This window comes from Condylura cristata, unplaced genomic scaffold, assembly GCF_000260355.1.
Source record: "Condylura cristata isolate star-nosed mole 26May11 unplaced genomic scaffold, ConCri1.0 scaffold00058, whole genome shotgun sequence".
Lineage (NCBI taxonomy): Eukaryota > Metazoa > Chordata > Mammalia > Eulipotyphla > Talpidae > Condylura > Condylura cristata.
Genome location: NW_004567159.1, coordinates 999,638 through 1,000,169, shown reverse-complemented (window position 1 = coordinate 1,000,169; position 532 = coordinate 999,638). Strand labels below are relative to the sequence as shown.

Genomic DNA, 532 nt, shown 5'->3' with positions numbered 1-532 from the left:
GGCCCGGCCGAGGGCCCGCCGCTGGGCCAGGCAGGACCGAGAGGGCCGCTGCTCCCTGCCCTCTGAGAGCCCACTCGTGGGCAGCCCCACAGCCGGCCCAAGCCTCTCTGGCCCCTGCCCAGGCGCACCCCCTCCCCCGCCCCGTGGGTCACCCATGAGGTCACGACAGACATTGTGACCGCGCCCGGGGCCCGCCTTGCCCGCCCCGCGGCAGCCTCACACCCCAGCCCCCACTTGTGGGTCAGGAGGGCCCTGCCCGCCCCCGGAGGCCCCAGCCCCACGGCCAGGCCTGGCGTCGCCCAGAGGGGTGGAGACGGGCTGTGGGCGGGGCCAGCGCTCCGGACACCGCGATCCGCCCACCGGGCCCCTCCCAGGCTGCGCCCGCACAGACCATGGGGAGCAGCAGCCAGGAGGGGCTCCCGGGGCAGCTGAGCCTGGCGGGGCGAGGTGCCGCGGTCTGGCCTGGCCGGTGGCGGGGAGACTCAGCCTGGCCAGCCCCGGGCCGCTGACCACCCGCCCACCCACAGACACC

The 532-nt window shown here is 77.8% G+C and overlaps 1 protein-coding gene across 1 annotated transcript in view; it reads left to right on the top strand.

Moving 5' to 3' along the window:
- The first annotated feature begins 392 nt into the window (after positions 1 to 392).
- Positions 393 to 532, top strand: part of TTLL10 (tubulin tyrosine ligase-like family member 10) — a 7,852-nt gene continuing 7,712 nt past the window's right edge. The window contains exon 1 of the mRNA XM_012734545.1: positions 393 to 447. Within this exon, the coding sequence (XP_012589999.1) occupies positions 393 to 447 (55 nt within the window). The remainder of the gene's footprint in view (positions 448 to 532) is intronic.